General features: G+C 51.1%; 1 protein-coding gene across 1 annotated transcript in view; it reads right to left on the bottom strand.

The window, feature by feature from the left end:
• Window positions 1-661: 661 nt before the first annotated feature.
• LOC147646024 (serine/threonine-protein kinase pim-1-like) overlaps window positions 662-13,018 on the bottom strand; it is a 37,031-nt gene continuing 24,674 nt past the window's right edge. Inside the window, exons 2-7 of the mRNA XM_086874002.1 lie at window positions 3,461-3,827; window positions 2,649-2,825; window positions 2,245-2,392; window positions 1,838-2,055; window positions 1,157-1,291; window positions 662-870 (exon numbers count right to left, since the gene is read on the bottom strand). Of these exons, the coding sequence (XP_086730128.1) occupies window positions 2,286-2,392; window positions 2,649-2,825; window positions 3,461-3,827 (651 nt within the window). The 3' untranslated portion in view covers window positions 662-870; window positions 1,157-1,291; window positions 1,838-2,055; window positions 2,245-2,285. The remainder of the gene's footprint in view (window positions 871-1,156; window positions 1,292-1,837; window positions 2,056-2,244; window positions 2,393-2,648; window positions 2,826-3,460; window positions 3,828-13,018) is intronic.

The following is a 13,018-nucleotide window of genomic DNA, read 5'->3' as shown; positions in this document are numbered from 1 at the left end:
GGCCATGGCTTACAAGGTGAGTTCTGCCAAAGTTAGAGCTCTGTGGGAAATCTCTATCCATCCCTATCCTTTTAATATATCTGTACGTGGGGGTGTGCATGGATGTGTCTTGGATGGAAAGGAAGGAGTGTGCGAACAACGTGACTGACACTTTCACTCTCTGTGTTCATTCCATACCCATGGGTACCAAGATATTATGGAAACCTTTGCAAGGACAGACCTTCTGTCCATGGATACAGAGACATCCAAGAGCCCCTGGCACAGACAGACCCTTCTGTCCATGGATACAGAGACATCCAAGAGCCCCTGGCACAGACAGACCCTTCTGTCCATGGATACAGAGACATCCAAGAGCCCCTGGCACAGACAGACCCTTCTGTCCATGGATACAGAGACATCCAAGAGCCCCTGGCACAGACATTGCTGCTCTTCAGCCACTGACAGGATGAGTCCCTGAGACTGGGGCTTGGCCTTCCTCATGGTGAGGGGCAAGTGATGCAGTGTGATGGAGACTGTGATGGGCTGGGAACTCACTGGGGGAAAGGAGGGAGCAGTTGTGAAGTAAAAGGCAGGTGTGGGGACACAACTGTTCAGAGAAGGGCTGAGCTACAGCTTGAGCAAGATGAAAAATGTCATTTGGGGTCATCCCAGATGGATTTCATTTCAGAAGTTATGGAACAAGTTTAATTTTTGGGGGGTGTCATGTTTTCCCTTGGAGGTGGACACTCTGCAGACTTGAGCTGCATTGCCAAAATGCTCAAGTCTCTGCTGCAGGTCACAGCGTTTCTTCTTTGGCTGATCCCGGCCCGGTGCTGAGCCCAGCAGAGCCCTGGCAGAGCCCAGAGCAGCCTCAGCATCCGCAGAGCCCGGCTGCAAGGAGAGAAAGCAGAAACCGCCCGTCAGCTGAAGGCTCCTGTCCCCTTGTCCCAGCCAGCCGCGGTGCCCAGGCCATGCTGGCCGTGCTCAGAGCTGGGCCCAAAGCTGCCCATCACTGCTGCCTTGGGGAGCAGAGCAGGAGGGCAGGACATGTGCCCAGCCTGCAGCCAGCCACGGCAGATCCAGCCCCTCAGCAGCTGCCCAGAGCGGGATGCTCCTGTGCCCGCTGCCATCTCCCAAAAGCTCTTGTCCCAGCCATGCCAAGGAGATGAGGACCCACCTCACACCATCCGCTGCCACAAGAAAAGCTGGTCCCAAACCATGTCCTCAGTCTTCTCCAAGGGCACGGCCCATCCATGCCACAGCTGGTCCCAAGCACTTCCTGATCCAGACTGGACCCCACCTGGAACGCTTCCTTTAGAAAAACAAACAACAAATTAATGAAAATAGGTTACAGACAAAAAGGGGAAACCAGAAAAATGGTAAAAAATCTTATGTCTGTCAGGAGCTTGAGGAAGGCCCAACCCCTACATTCTAGGGAAAAACCCACCCATGGGTGAGGGAAGCCCATGCTTTCTCCCTTCCTCCCTGCACTGTCTCCCAAAATCACGGTGATCCCAAAGCAAAGCAGGGGAGTGGAGCAGCCCAAGCCCTTCCTTGGCTGCACAGCAAAGCAGCCGTGCTCAGGTTCTGGAGTCCCACCTGTGCTCCTGCCATGGGGGTTTGTTTGTGTCGGGCTGGCTGCCCCAGCCCCAGCCGGGGCACGGTGGGTGCTGGGGGCTGTTGGCAGAGCCAGGATCCCACTCCCATTTCGTATCCACCCCAGCCCACGTCCCCAGCCCTGCCAAAATCCAGCTGGGCAACCACTGAGGAATCAGCTGCATCTGCCCCAGCAAAGGGGAAACCTTTGGTTCCCGGCCAATGCACAAATCTGGGAGCATCCCCCTGGGTCTGGACTTACCTGAAAATTCCCTGTGGAGCCTGGCTTTGAAGAAGGTGCCAGAATCAAAGTCCATCATCGCCAGCTCCCGCTGGCCAGGTGGAGGAAGAGGTTGTCATCCTTGCTGCTGTTCCTCCATGTCTCCAGCAGCAGCAGCAGCCCCACCTGGTACAGCTTCTCCAGGGGCTCCTTCTTCCCTGGGGTGACACCAGGCTGTCAGGGTTCTGCCCAGGGCCCGGCTGTCAGTGAAGCAGGACAAGCAAAACCAGCTCAGATGGTGCCCACCAGTGCTGGGCAGAGCAGCTCAGCTCCAGCACAAGGGCTGTGTGTTCCCATTCGATGACCCCAGTGCAGTGACACAGGCAGGACAAAAATGTCTGGGTTTCTTTGCTGCTGATTGCCAGGGCATGTGTGGAGCTGTAACTTACCAGGTCCCTGCATCACTGTCCCTGTGGCTCTCTCCCTTCTTCTAGGGCTGATGAATATCCTGCATCCAGGGATCACAGGACAGGTCTTCTAATGAGGGCCTGTCCAAGGAGTTCAGGGATAAACACCACCTGATCAGAATCTGGCAGTCTGGGGAGAGAAACCACAAACCACTGGTCAGTTGGAGAAGGCTCCTGTCGGCTTTGCCCCACTATTCCCGTGCCCAGGCCACGCTGGATGTGCTCAGAGCTGGGCCTAAACTTTCCCATCAATTCTTTGTTTTGGAGGAGAGCAGGAGAGCAGGACATGTGCCACCTCCTCAGCAGCTGCCAGAGCGGGATGCTCACGAGCCCGCTGCTGTCTCCCAACACTGGTGTTCCCCCCGTGCCCAGAGATGAGGATCCACCTTGGGAGAGCCGTTGTGGCAGCGGGAGCTGGCCCCATCTGATGTTCCTGCCCCTCCTGAAAGGGTGCTCCCCGCAGACCATCTCGTGCAGCAGGATGCCCAGGGACCAGACGGTCGCTGCCTCGCCATGGTACCAGCCGAAGTCGTTCCATTCCGGGGGGCTGTATGACGGTGTTCCTATGGAATATGGATGGAGCTCATCAGGGGGATGCTGCTGCTCCCAGAGCCTGGCCCCAGCATCCCTGGGCATGTGGGGGCTGCCCCAGTGGCCCACGGGGTGACCTGCTGCCCTCTCGCCAGCACCTGGGACTTGGGTACAAACTTGGGGTTGGAAAAGAAGCCACTGGTGTTGGAAGAGGGCAGCAGAAACCCTGGCAAGGCCCGACCATGACACACAAAGGGAAATACCCACTCAGTGCTGGGGAAAAACCACACCCACATCCTCCCTGCTGGCATTGCCCAAAAAATATCCTGAACCAAGGCAAACCAGGTGAGCAGAGCAGTCCAAGCCCATTCTCACCTGCACACCAAACCAGCTGGTGCACAGGTTCTGCCTCCCCCTCTCTGCTACCCCCACCCACGGGGGATTTTGTCAGGCTGGCTGCCCCATCCCCAGCCCCAGTCCTGGGCAGAGTGGCAGGCAAAGGCTGCCAGCAGGGATGGAAGATGGGTCCCCACCCAGCTCTGCTCAAAAGCAACTTGGCTGAAGAATCAGTCCTGTGACTGGCAGCCAAAGGGAGAATCCCTCCTGCCACACCCAGGTTGGGCCAGGAGATGCCAGGACCAGGATCACCACCCCTGTGTGGGCTCACCTGCAAACTGAGTGTAGGCTGTGTCCTGCAGGTAGGTGCCACAGCCGAAGTCGATCAGTTTTGCCTCGCCGGTGTCCAGGTCTACCAAGACGTTCTCCGGTTTGATATCTCGGTGCAGGACCCCGCAGCTGGTGCAGTGCCGCACGGCCGCCAGCACCTGCTGGAACAGCTCCCGCGCCTCTTCCTCGGACAGGAACCTCCGTGCCCGAATGAAACGCCGCAGGTCCTGACACCGCTCCGGGCGCTCCAGCACCATCACGATGGTGTTGGGGAGCTCAAACCATTCCAGCAGCTGCACCACACCGGGGAAGCCTGTGGACACCTTGTCCAGCAGCACTATCTCCAGGGGTGCGCTGGTGCCGTCGGGCTGCGGGAGGAGCACGGTGCCGTCAGTGGGGCTGAGGCCGTGCCAGGGCTCGGGAAGCCCTCAGCCAGCCCGGGATGCTCTGTGCCCTCCGCTGGCCCCACGCCCGCTCTCCCTCCAGGTGTCCTGGCGGCTCCCAGCCTGCCGGGCCCCGGCTCATCCCCGCCCGGCACGGCCCGGCTTCTGCCGCTGGCCCCGCTCACTCACCAGCTCGCCCCAGTGCCGGACGCGGTTCCGTGGCACCTTTTTGATGGCCACCTGCAAGCCAAAGGGAACAGCGGATTCAGCTCACCGCCCACCGTGTCCAGCCCCATCCTCCTCCTCCGCCCCCTCCTCCTCCTCCGCCCGCCGCCGGCCCCTCTGCTCACCGGGAGTCCGTCCGAGAGCCGAGTGGCCGCAAAAACTCTGCCAAAGCCGCCGCGCCCCAGCAGTGACCCCACTCGGTAGCGCTGCTGCAGGGCCTGCTGCGCCTTCCCTGGGGAAGAGACGCGGCCGTCAGTGCTCGGCCCGGGGCCAGGAACGGCCCCCGAGCGCTCCCCGAGCTCCCCGGGCCGGGCACCCGCAGGCGTTCCCTCATTGGAACGCGACAGCGGCGGAGCTCGGGCCGGGGAAGCCGCAGCGGAGGCGGCGGCAGCGGCCGCACCGCCTGTGTCCTCCGCGGGCCCCGGGAGGAGCCGGGGCCGGGGCCGGGGCCGGGGCCGGGGCCGGGGCCGGGGCCGGGGCCGGGGCCGGGGCCGGGGCCGGGGCCGGGGTCGGGCCAGGCGGAGCCAAAGGGCAGCGATGCCGCCCCAGCCCCTGGCACTGAGGCCCGCCCAGCACAGCCAGAGCCAGCACAGCCAGAGCTGGGCGGAGGCGAGACCGCGGAGGAACGGCCGGGGCCGGGGTCGGGGCAGCCCCACCCGGGGCCGGGGCCGGGCTGGGGGCATGGCCCGGGTGGGCACGGGGAGAGAGAACCTGGAAGAGGAGGGGACACAGGAAAAGGGAGACCGGGAGAGGATGCGGGACAGTGGGAGAAGGAGAAGAGAGACAAATTGATAAATTTGCTCCTGTCGCTGCTTTCGCTGCTGCCGCCGCTGCTGCCGCTGCTGCCGCCGCTGCCGCTGCAACTGAAGCACCGGGGCCGTTTGTCCCCGTGTCCGTTTGTCCGTTGCCCGCTCGGCCCCGCCCCGAGCCCCGCGCTCCCCGGGCAGCCCCTGAGCCTGGCCAAACACGGCAACTTTGCCCTGCTGAGCCAAGAGCCAGAGTCTGGACTCCTGCACAGGGGCACAGCAATGCCCTTGGCTGCTGCTGTGCCTTGTCCCTGCTGAGGCTCAGACACCGTCTGAGCACATTCCCTGAATGCAGAATTTGTACCTGAGCCAAGCACTGCACTTGTGTCTCCAGCATTGCTTTCCAAGGAAAACAGGGCAAGGCAAACTGGCTATAGCTCAGGGTATTTTACAGTGTCTAAAACTTGCCAAGTCTCAGATCTTAGAGGTGAGATCCATTTGGAATGAATGGGATGGACAAACAGTGCAAGATGGAAAAGGGGAACATAAAAATAAAGAGAGAAAAATAGAGAAAAACATATTGTTCGTTTCTTTGGATTTTATTCTCATTTCTTAAAAAAGCTGTTTCAATTTTCCCAGAATCTTCTCCCCAGTCCCGTCTGTTCTTTCCAAAAACCTGTCCTGGAGAACAAGGCGCAGCTCCTGTCACAAGATGTGCCCCCAGCTGCAGCTTCTCTTGGCTCCCCACACTGTGAGTGCAGCACAACTCTTGCAGCAAAGCAGGACAAATGTTTGAAGAACTTGACAACTTGTTCTTTCTTTTCCTCGTGGACAGGGGAGTTGTGCCATTGGTGAGGTTTTCATTGTTCCTCTTCTACCCAAAGAAAACATGATGGGCTGCCAGGAATTGTTGGGGAATACAAGCCTGGCTGAATGTGGAGAAAGAATCTCCAGAGCCTGCAGCCAGCAGTGGAGAGCTCATCATTCCAACAGCCCCATGGACATCTGGAAAGTGATCTGGAACATGAAGATGGGCTGACAGAGGGAGTTTGTTTCTGTGTTCAGTTGAGATGATTCTACATCTCTTGCACTGGGAGAAATCAAGAGCACAATCAGGTGATGATAAGCAGCAGAACATGATAAGCTGGACCTGTCAGTGGATGAGAGAAAGAATGTGAAAAGGAGAAATGCAGGGAATGACTTGGTGAACTTTGTGTGTAAGAAGGGTCATTTTTTCCTAATAATTCCCAATTCATTCCCTTTGCTTTTATCCTTTTAACAAGGCCAATTGCATCTCAGATTCCCCAGGAAATGAGAACCCTGAGCTTGTGGAGCTGCCTGAAAGGTGCCCTGTTCCTTTTTCTTCTGCTGCTCAGAAGAAACAATGAAGCGAGTTGGGAAGTTCTGGTTTTTCTTTCTCCTGGTGGATTTTTTCATTTTATTTGCCACTGCAGAGGCAATTTCTGTGATGGCCTCTGTCAGTTGATTCTATTTCAGCAGCAGCAGCAGCAACAGGGCTGTGTTCGAGCACTGCAAATGTGACCTGTGTGGCTTTCATTCTCCTTGATTTTGTGCTCAGGGACTTGGGAGCATTTTGATCTCTAGTGATCATGATGCCTGAAACAAAAATCCTGAGTTCCCCGTGATAAAAGCACAGTGGGTAGCACTGATTGAAAGAGGTAATTGCAGCTGTACTGCTAAAATTCAGGTGGCAAGCAGAAGAGGGGCAAGAGCAGCCGGGATCTACAATTGCCAAAACAGATGTAGATTAAGTAATTTAGTGGGACTTTTCTGCAATTTTGTGAGATTTTGAGAAAATTTAAACAATTTTGTGGGATTTTTCTGGAAATTTTATGGAATTTTTGTGGAATTTAGTGGAAATTTGAGGAGATTTTGTGGGGTGTTTCTAGAATTTGGTGGGGTTTTGAGAAGATTTCTGCAATTTTGTAAGATTTTTCTGGAATTTTGTAAGATTTTTCTTGAATTTTGTGGGATATTCAGGAGTTTTTCTGAGATGCTTCTGGAATTTGGTTGGGTTTTGAGAAGATTTCTCAGTGTTTTGGTTTTTTTTTTCTTGAATTTTTTGGCATTTTGAGTAGACTTGAAGGGTTTTGATTGATTTTTCTTAGATTTTGTGGAATTTTGTGGAGATTTGGTGGGATGTTCTTGGAATTGTATGGGATTTTTTTTGTAATATGAAATTTTCTGGAATTTTGTAGGTTTTTGAAAAGACTTGAAGAATTTTGTGGGATTTTTTTTAAATTTTGTGGAATTTTGTGGGGATTTTGTGGGATGTTTCTGGAATTTGGTGGGATTTTGAGAAGATTTCTGCAATTTTGTGGGATATTTCTTGAATTTTGAAAGATTTTGTGGAGACTTGAAGATTTCTGACGTGTTTTTCTTAGCTGTTCTGGAATTTCGTGAAGATTTGGTGGGACGTTTCTGGAATTTGTTAGGGTTTTGGGAAGATTTAGTGATTTTTGGTTTTGTTTTTGCAATTTCCTGAGATTTTTTTTGAGTTTTATGGGATTTTCCAATAGTTTAAATAATTTTGTGGGATTTTTGTGCGATTTTGTGGGATTTTGAGGATACATGAAAAATTTTGAGGTATTCTCTAAAATTTTGTGGGATTTTGTGGGGATTTGGTGTGATGTTTGTGGAATTCGGTGGGGTTTTGAGAAGATTTCTTGAATTTTGTGAGATTTATTTGCAATTTTTAAAAATTTTGTAGGATATTCAGTAGATTTTGTGAGATGTTTCTGGAATTTGTTAGGGTTTTGGGATGATTTCAGGGTTTTTGTTTTTGCAATTTCCTGATTTTTTTTAGTTTTCTGGGATTTTGCAAATATTTAAATAATGTGGGAGTTTTGTGGTGATTTGAGAGATTTTGAAGAGACATGAAAAACTTTGAGGGATTTTTCTTAGATTTTATGGAAATTTGTAGATATTTTGTGGGATGTTACTGGAATTTGGTAGGGTTTTCAGAACATTTATAGAATTGTGTGGTATTTTTCTGAAATTTGGTGGGATTTTGTAGAGACATGAAAAATTTTGAGGGATTTTTCTTAGATTTTGTGGAATTTTTTGGAGATTTGGTGGGATGTTTCTGGAATTTGCTGGGGTTTTCAGAACATTTAATGAATTGTGTGGGATTTTTCTGGAATTTGGTGGGATTTTTCTTGAACTTCATAAGAAAATGAGAAGATTTTGGGGGAGTTTTGTGGAATGTTGTGGGATTTTGAGGAGACATGAAGAATTTTGAGGTATTTTCTTAGATTTTGTGGAAACGTGTGGGGATTTGGTGGGATGTGACTGGAATTTGTTGGGGTTTTGAGAACATTTCTGGAATTTTGTGGAAATTTGTGGAAATTTTAGGGGGATGTTTCTTAGATTTTTGGGATATTCAGGGGATTTTTTGAGATGTTTCTGGAAATTGGTGGGGGTTTGGGAAGATTTCTGCAATGTTGTGGTATTTTTTTCTGGAATGTTGTGGGATTTTGAGGAGACATGAAGAATTTTTTGGTATTTTCTTAGATTTTGTGGAAATGTGTGAGGATTTGGTGGGATGTGACTGGAACTTCTTGGGGTTTTGAGAAGATTTCTGCAATTTTGTGGAATTTTGTGGAAATTTTAGGGGATTTTTTGGGATATTCAGGGGATTTTTTGAGATGTTTCTGGAATTTGGTAGGATTTTGAGAGGATTTCTGCAATTTTGTGGTTTTTTCTCTGGAATGTTGTGAGATTTTGAGGAGACTTGAAGAATTGTGAGGGATTTTTTCTTAGATTTTGTGGAAATTAGTGGAGATTTTGTGGGATGTGACTGGAATTTGTTGGGGTTTTCAGAAAATTTAGGGAATTGTTTGGGATTTTTCTGCAATTTGGTGGGATTTTTCTTGAATTTTGTAGGCTATTGAGGAGATTTTGTGGGAGATTTGTGGAATTTTGAGGGATTTTGAGAAGACATGAAGAATTTTGACGTATTTTCTTGAATTTTGTGGAAATTTGTGGGGATTTGGTGGGATGTTTCTGGAATTTGCTGGGGTTTTCAGAACATTTAATGAATTGTGTGGGATTTTTCTGGAATTTGGTGAGATTTTTCTTGAATGTTGAAGGATATTGAAAAGATTTTGTAGGAGTTTTGTGGAATGTTGCGGGATTTTGAGGAGACATGAAGAATTTTGAGGTATTTTCTTAGATTTTGTGGAAATTTGTGGGGATTTGGTGGGATGTTTCTGGAATTTGTTGGCATTTTGAGAAGATTTCTGCAATTATGTGGAATTTTGTGGAAATTTGTGGAAATTTTAGGGGGATGTTTCTTAGATTTTTTTTGCATATTCAGGGGATTTTTTGAGATGTTTCTGGAATTTGGTAGGATTTTGAGAAGATTTCTGCAATTTTGTGGTTTTTTTTCTGGAATGTTGTGGGTTTTTGAAGAGACTTGAAGAATTTTGAGGGGTTTTTCTTACATTTTGTGGAAATTTGTGGAGATTTTGTGGGATATGACTTGAATTTGTTGGGGTTTTCAGCAAATTTAGGGAATTGTGTAGGACTTTTCTGCAATTTGGTTGGATTTTTCTTAGATTTTGCAGGATATTGAGAAGATTTTGTGGGAGTTTTGTGGAATTTTGAGGGATTTTGAGGAGACATGAAGAATTTGGTTGGATTTTTCTTAGATTTTGTGGAAATTTGTCTAGATTTGGTGGGATGTGATGGGAATTTTGTGGGATTTTTTTGCAATATTGTGGTATTTTGTGGGATTTTGAGGAGACTTGAAGAATTTTGAAGTATTTTTCTTAGATTTTGTGGAAATTTGTGGAGATTTGGTGGGATGTTTCTAAAATTTGGTGGGATTTTTTTGTATTGTTGTGGAATTTTGAGGTGTTTTGAGGTATTTTGAGGAGACGAAGAATTGTGAGGGATTTTTCTTAGATTTTGTGGAATTTTTTGGAGATTTGGTGGGATGTTTCTGGAATTTGCTGGGGTTTTCAGAACATTTAATGAATTGTGTGGGATTTTTCTGGAATTTGGTGGGATTTTTCTTGAATTTTGTAGGATATTGAAAAGATTTTGTGGGAGTGTTGTAGTGCATCTAAAAATCTTGGTACCTCCCAAGGGTAAAACTCACCTCTGGTTTGTGTAATGTTAGTTCCTACCTGAAAACCTTCTTTCCCCCCCCCCCTTCCCATTGGCTGTGACCTCCCTGCATCCCCTAATCACCCCTGCCCCCTGGTATAAGAGATAAGATCCAGAGCATTTCGGTCTCTCTCTCTTGCCCCGGATGGACGACAGACAATAAACCCGGGATTATTCCAGCAAGTTTGAGCCTCCTGTGTCTAGATACTTTGAGTCCGTGTTGTATCCACTCCAGGACCCCCTCCGCTGCCTGTGCCCAGAGACGAGCAGGCTCCACGGGGGGTGGGACAGAGGGGTCCCAGTGGGGAGTAGGATAGCAACAAGGCCCTGCAGTGTCACAATGGTGCCAGCGATTCCATGAGGCCTTGCAGTGTCACAATGGTCTCTGTGGTCCCACAGGCCCCTCAATGTCACGTGACTCCTCTGTTCCATGAGGCCTGAAATGTCACAATGGACCTTGGCAGTCAGCAGTGTCACAAAGGTCTCCTCTGGCTCCACAGTGTCACCCTGGACCTTTGGTTCCATGCAGCCCTGCAGTGTCACAAAGGACTCTTGGTTTCACGAGGCCCCACAGGATCCCAATGGTCCTCTTGGTTCTGTGGGGACCACAATGGTCTCACTGGTTCCATGAGGCCCCTCAGTATCACAATGCTTTGTTTATTTCATGGTGCCCCACAGTGTCACAGATGTCCCTTGGTTCCATGGGCCCTGTGCTGGTGCATTCCCCCCTCCCCTTCTCAGGCTGCCCTGCCAGCTGAGAAATGCTCCTTGGGCCTGGGCCTTGGCCAACAGCCCCTGGGCTCAGCTCCTCTGCAGCTCATCAGAAACACTGTCTGCTCCCAGGCACTGCTGCTGCCCAAGCAGCTCCTGCTTGCTTCAGGAGCAGCCCTGGGAACTGTTCCTGTTCCCTGCGTGGCACAACATCCCTGTTCTCAGCCTTGCAAAGAAAGCTGTTGATGCCAAGTGTGGCCAGGATGAAACATTGCTGTGCCTGAAGCCCCTCTCTTGGGGCCCTACAAACAGCGCTCCAAAAGGAGCCCCTTGCAGCTCTCCTGGGCCAGCCACCTCCCTCGGAGTGGGGCCTCTGTAAGCCGGGAACTCTCCCGTTTGCTGCACTCGGGGCATCCCCGAACAAGGACGGAGCCTGGGCCGATCCCCCCACTCCTCCAGGCTCAGCCCTTGGCCCGCTGGGGAGATGCCAAAGCATCGGCAGGGAGCATTTCCCTGCCCTGCAGGGGAATTTCTCACAGCTGCCTTGCACTGCCTCTTTGTGTCTGTGTGCACACACCAGTGCTGTGCCCTGGCAAATGTGGCAGAAATGCTGCTCTGGGAGGGGCTGGAGTGCCTTGGAGATCTGAGTCAGGCAGGCCTGTGGGTGAGGGTAAGTCATGAGGTATAAGCTAAGTTAAATGCTGCCTAGTGTTCTTCTTTTACTCCACTGTTATGTTTAATATAAATTATAAGCTAATTTAAATACTGTTTAGTATCATTCCTCCGCTAATTTGCTTAGTCATAGGTTATAAATTAGGTAAAATACAGTAAATGCTGTAGTTTTGCTAAATAGTGACATTTGAGGTTTCAGTTAAGGTTAAGGTATAACTGAAGTCCTGTTAAGTTTGAGCTCTGTTAAGTGAGCCAACTCTGGGATGTTGTCATGTGTTGTCATACAGCTGTACTGTGATGTCACAGAAGACTATGATGTCAAAAATTCAACCTGTGATGTCACAGTCTGTTCTGTGATGTCACATCCTGGTCTGTGATGTCACAGAGCCACCCTCGATGATGGCAGTCTCTGCTCAATGGCCTCACACCATCCTTTATGATGTCACAGTCAGCTCTGTGATGTCATAACCCCATCAGTGATGTCACACAACCATCTCTGTGACGTCATACAGATACCCTGTAATGTCACAGCACATACTTTGATCTCACAACCACATCTATGATGTCATACAGCCATGCCATGATGTCACAGCCTGCTCTGTGATGTCACAGGATCCCCTCTATGATGCTGTAGCTGCTCAGTGACCTCACACAACAAACTCTGTGATGTCACAGCCCCATCTGTGACCACACACAACCCACTCGGAGCTGTCACACAGCCCCTTTCTGACATCACAGCTGCTCTGGGGCTCCAGGACACAGCCACAGAGGTGCTGCTGGGACACAGCCCCCTCTGGCACATCCCACAGCCCCTGCCAGTGCTGAGCCCCTGGCAGCTCTGTCTGGGCCTGCTCTCTGTGTCCCTGAGCTGCCCTGGCAGGGCCCCAGCCCTGCTGGGCTGTGCTCAGGAGCTGCTCCTGGCCAGAGCTGTCTCTCTGCAGCGCTGCCCTTGCCAGGAGCTGCCTCTGGGCCAGGAGCCCAGCCCAGCTCAGCAGCACAGACACAGCACCAGCACTTTCATCACCCTCTCGGGCCTTTGGGGCTCTTGGCATCACACTCAGTCCCTCACAGTGTGCTCCAGAAACTCCTCAAGAGCTCCAAGTCAGATGGAAACACTGAAGTTTCTTGCAGTTGAAATGAGAGACACGAGTGAGAAAGCGTCCCCAGGTTCCAGGCAGAGCAGAAGACTGGAGGCCCTGATGGCAGCTGGGGACAAGCAAGGGAAAGGTGTCTGTGGTGCTGAGCAAAGCTGGATGTGTTTCAGGAATGCCAAGGGCCAAGGGCTGAGCCCCAGCCCCTGGCAAGGCAGATGCTGTCCCTCCCTCATTGCTCAGGGCTCTTCCCGGGCCACTGGCATGTGGGGATGTGCAATGCCAAGGGCAGCACCATGGGGCGGCCCCTGCCAGGCTGCTGAGCAGGGACAAGGAGGCAATGACGCCCCAGGGCTGCCAGGGTCACTTGTCCCCTGCTGGCCTCAGGCCCAGGGCCAGCAGCCATGGCCAAAGGGCTGCACAAGTTGCCTCTGGCAGGGCCTTGCAGCTGCACAGCCCAGAGCCCTCAGCCTCTACCTGCTGCTTATGTGATGAGGCCTCCAAACCCCATCCTGGGAGATTTTTGGGTCCTCTCCATGGTCTGTGAAAATGGAAACATTGGTGAAAGTTATTTTCTACCAAGTCTTGCATTGACAGG

The sequence above is a fragment of the Cyanistes caeruleus genome, unplaced genomic scaffold (assembly GCF_971803275.1).
Source record: "Cyanistes caeruleus unplaced genomic scaffold, bCyaCae1.hap1.1 HAP1_SCAFFOLD_131, whole genome shotgun sequence".
Taxonomy (NCBI): domain Eukaryota; kingdom Metazoa; phylum Chordata; class Aves; order Passeriformes; family Paridae; genus Cyanistes; species Cyanistes caeruleus.
The sequence above is the reverse complement of the archived record's forward strand: the minus strand, read 5'-3'. Positions and strand labels throughout refer to the sequence as shown.